The 4,368-nt window shown below is 48.9% G+C and overlaps 1 protein-coding gene across 2 annotated transcripts; it reads right to left on the bottom strand.

The window, feature by feature from the left end:
• Positions 1 to 1,316: 1,316 nt before the first annotated feature.
• Positions 1,317 to 3,373, bottom strand: LOC129656024 (protein S100-A12). Of its 2 annotated transcripts, none has more exons than XM_055586826.1 (4): positions 3,040 to 3,373; positions 2,713 to 2,767; positions 2,021 to 2,177; positions 1,317 to 1,560 (listed from the first exon to the last, which is right to left on the bottom strand). In XM_055586826.1, exons 3-4 carry the CDS (start codon positions 2,156 to 2,158, stop codon positions 1,420 to 1,422), a joined length of 279 nt encoding a protein of 92 aa, XP_055442801.1. In that variant the 5' UTR covers positions 2,159 to 2,177; positions 2,713 to 2,767; positions 3,040 to 3,373; the 3' UTR covers positions 1,317 to 1,419. The 2 variants fall into 2 exon arrangements, with proteins under 2 accessions (XP_055442801.1, XP_055442799.1); XM_055586824.1 differs by having other exon boundaries at positions 2,713 to 2,899; positions 3,040 to 3,371.
• Between the last annotated feature and the right edge of the window lie 995 nt (positions 3,374 to 4,368).

Here is a 4,368-nt window from a genome sequence, read left to right as displayed (position 1 = left end):
CTAGTGCACTGCAGTCCATGGGGTCAGAAAGAGTTGGACATGGCTGAGTGACTGAACAACAACGATCTCCATTCATTCATTCATTTTTTTTTTAACTGCACTAGGTATTTGTTTCAGGATGAGGGCTTTTTGTTGTGAGCCCTGTTGTGAGACCCAGGATGGTACCTGAGTCCCCTGCCTGCAATGGAAGGCAGATTCTTAGCCACTGGACCACCAGGTAAGTCCCCATACGTTCACTTCTATAAAAGATATTTCTGAAATAACTGCTGCATGCCAAGCACAGTGCTGATGACAGAGATGCTGCACCTACGTGCACACACCCCCATCAATGCAGGAGACAGACATTAAACAAATAAGCACCCCAGTGGATACAGACTCTCAGTAGGAGAGAAGAGCCCGGCAGGAGAGCAGCACAGTCCTAGGGGAACATGTCACGAAGAACCTGGCCTAGATCAGCGTGGGGAGGGAGTCTGGCCTGAGAAGTCTTCCCTCCCCCGTACCTCATGCTTGCCTCCTGCTCCGGTCTCCCTTTTCCCCACACTTTTAATCATGCCCCAGGTTTCATGATCCATACAGGAAGCATAAGTGAAATCAACTCACTCGCTTGCTCAAAACCGCCTGTGACTCCTTAGCACACTTGGCACCAAGTCCAAGGTCCTCCCCACAGACTGTAAGCCCCTGCTCCCTACACCTGCTTCCTGCAGGCGCTCATCTCCCACCAGCCCCGCCTCAGCTCTGCACCCGCCATCGTACTGGCCATCGGGCAGGTCAGGCTTGAGCCTGTCTCAGGGCCTCAACCTCTCTCTACAGGACTCTGGACCCCCAGATGTCCGCAAGCTGCGGATCTTTTGCAGCTTTTGCATCTTTTGCATCCTTTGCAGATCTCTGCCCAAATGCATCCCTCGGTCAACATATTTAAACCAGGAACCCTGTCCTTCCCTCTACCCTATATTCCTTTGCTTTAAGTTTCTACATATCTCTTTTCATTACCTACCAGTGTATCACAGGATGCACTGGCCTGCTAATACTTAGTCGTTTGTCGGTTGGTTCATTTTCAATTCCTTCCCTATTAGAATGAAAACCCCAGAAGGATGAGGACTTCATGTCTTTGATCTCTGGCTATTATAGATGCTCACTAAATATTTGTTAAATAAATGAATAAATGAACAAATTAGAGAGATTTAATAAATTGTTGGTGAACAAATGAGCAGACAGAGAAGCGGGTCTCGGAGGTCTAAATGGGGCTTGTCAGAACAGCAGGGGTGAGGAAGGATCAAGTTTGGTAAAAGAAAAAAAAGGACACAGACTCTGCTAAGAACTTTGCCAAAGTATGTTTATTAATTCTCTCTTCCCTCAGGTAAGGCAGCCTCAGGGAGGAGAAGGGAAAGTCTTCTTGGGGACATTGCTGGAAAGAGCTTCCTACTCTTTGTGGATATCCTCGTGGGCTGTCTTCAGCACCCTGGACACCAGGACTAAGAATTCCTCAAAGCTGACCTGTCCGTCTTTATTGGCATCCAGGTCTTGGAATATTTTGTCAATGGTAGGTTGATCTTTGGTGTTCTGGGAGAAGAGAAAGCAGGGTCAGTGAGTTCCCCTTTCTTCAGGCCTCGCATCCCTCAGAACTCAGCCCAGGGCAGCCAGGGAACATTAACTCATGATCCAAAACTATGTGGGAGAATCCAATGTGAGCAAATGAAAGGCAGACAGAAGCAGCTGTCTTAAGCCATCCTAGAACCAAGTCTTAACCTAGAAGATGTTGTATAGCTCAGTAATCCAACCCCGCCCGGCCCTGCCTCTCTCCACTTTACAGAGAGAGGAAGGCATGAAGCCTAAGGTGATGGAGAGAGCCATTCAGAGAGAGCAGTGGGCCCCTGTACCGCAGCTGGGAGGGGCTGGGGAACATCCTTGGGAGCGCAAACTGGGGTGAACCCACCCCAGTCCTTGCCCCCACCATCATCCTTCAGACCACCGCCCTCAGCACAAGGGGGTGGGAAACTGCCAAGAGAGGGGCCTCCCATACCTTGAGGGTGTTGGGAAGTTCCTTTGTGATCAGCTGCTTCAGCTCACGCTTGATGAGGGTGTCGTAATGCCCCAGCCGAACGGAGTACTGGTGGAAGATGTTGATGATCCCCTCCAGGTGATCTTCCAGCTTAGTCATTTTACCAAACTACGTTCACCTTCAGGAGACAAGGGAGGTCTAGAGCAGTGCCTCCCCAGCCCCGCGCTTCCACTGTCTCCTCCTTCCTCATTAATGGTTTAGACAAGGGCTACTATCCTGGGTCTGCTGCTCTGTTTGACCCACGGTGAATGGTCTTATTTGTGGATAGAATAGGGGAGAAGGACATAGGATACCACCTAAAGTATCAAAGAATCAGCCCTAACTGCCACCTGTTCCATGGGCCCCCGTCTCCTGGGGAGTATAATTCAGAGAGTGCTGGTCACTCAGGCTCACCTGGGAAGGGTTCTGTGGTTGCCCAGGCTGTTTCCTTTCCCCAAGTGATGGTACTTTAGGGCCCTTACACATGCCGGCCACCCCACCCACCTTGGCCATTCCCAAGTCCTGAGACTGGGTCTTCCTATCAGAGCAAGAGCTGGCGGCACCCTTGGTCCCAAAGTGCAGTCAGCCAGAGGGGGTTCAGATGGCAGGGATTTGTGGCTCCCACCATCCTGCCAAGTGGCCCCCGAAGGCTGAGTCAAGGAAAGGACACTTACCCCTCTGCACAGAAGTGTGGAATGCCAGGTGAGTGCACAGCAGTGGTGAGGAGCCCTGGGTTAGGGAGGTTTTTATAAATCAGGCTGCACCTTTGACCTCTGGTGAAGAAACATCTCTGATTCATCTTGGGGTGAGCCCTGGTTGATACTCTGTTGCTCAAGAGAAGCTTCAGACCTGTGGCTTTGACTGCAATGAAGGCAGCTCAGATTGCACCCATGGCACATGCCACCTGCCACCCCCCGCTCACCCTGAAACAGAACACCCATCCCTGCCACACCCACACTTCCCCCACCCCATCCCCCCAACACACACACACACGTGCCCACCATGTTTCTCAGCCCTGGGGCAGGACGCAGCCTGCAGGTTGAGCTCTGTTCCCTGCTTCTTGTTAAGAGGCTAAGAAAACAAGTTTCAACGCCTGCATAGCTCCTACCCAGAAAGGGAAGGGCTGGGGAGAGGTGTTTGCTAAGTATCTGTACAACAAAAATGAGAATGGTAATAAAAAACAATCAAAGTGGATGTGTAACCCTGAAACAGGAAAAGGACACTGGTTTAAAACTAAAGAAATCTATCCCAAGGGTCAGGTAGGTTGGGCTGTGGGAGCAACAGCTGCCCGAGCAGGAGGGCGCACAGCTGTGTGTGCCTCGGACGTGGACGCTCCACTCTCCTCCCCTATCGGCGGCCCCCTTGTGCTGCTTCCGCAGAGCAGGAACCCTGGCCCAGGCTGGCTGCCGAAGGCCCAGCACTGGGAAGAGTACATACAGAGTTATGTCCTCTTCGTTGTGTGCTGTTTAGTTTGCGCTGCTTTTGACAGTTTTATTTTTGATGCCCCCTTTTGGCCGTGTAAACTATTTCTGGTAATTATATATTTTTATTTATGAATAAAGAATGCCATTTCTCATACCAAAAAAAAAAAAACTAAAGAAATCTGAATATAAAGCTTAGAACTCAGTTGATAATAAAGCGTCAAGAGTGATTGATTAATTGTAACATATGTACCACACTATGTAAGATGCTAACAATAGGGAAGGCTATGCAGGACTATGGGAACAACTAAAGCTGTTTGTTTTAAAGTCCAAAGTCTTTGTTTTTGTTTTTTGGCCATGCTGCCCAACTTCCGGGATCTTAGTTCCCCGACTAGAGGTTGGATCCAGGCCGCAGCAGTTGACAGACCAAGTCCTAACCACTGGACCACCAGGGAAATCCCCTCCTTTTAAAAGTGGGCATGTGTTGGCCATTCACGTCATGCCAGGCACCGCCTTACACAAACCCTGATTCTCCAAACAGCCTTCACTCCAACAGTGTGGTGAGTGCTAATGGTTTGCTCATTTGAAGATGAAGAAAAGGATTTTGGAGAGGTTAAGGAACTTTTCTAAGTGCCAAATTCAAGATTGTTTGCTTTCAAAACCTTTGCCGTTTTGTAACTGTTCCTTAAAATGAGAATGGTTGTTTTTTTCTTTTAAAAATAATACATGCTCATACCTTTTATAGAAAAAAAAACTAATTTTGGGAAAATGATGCCATCTTGTATCAGACTGATCTTTTTCTTCCATTTTTTTTAACACAGTCAATTCTTGATTAGCCTTTTTAAAAATCCTTTCTTCTGCGCTCCTCCACAACCCCCAACTCACTGTGCCAGACCTGGCCACACCAAT

This window comes from Bubalus kerabau, chromosome 6 (genome assembly GCF_029407905.1).
Source record: "Bubalus kerabau isolate K-KA32 ecotype Philippines breed swamp buffalo chromosome 6, PCC_UOA_SB_1v2, whole genome shotgun sequence".
Classification (NCBI taxonomy): domain Eukaryota; kingdom Metazoa; phylum Chordata; class Mammalia; order Artiodactyla; family Bovidae; genus Bubalus; species Bubalus kerabau.
The sequence above is the reverse complement of the archived record's forward strand: the minus strand, read 5'-3'. Positions and strand labels throughout refer to the sequence as shown.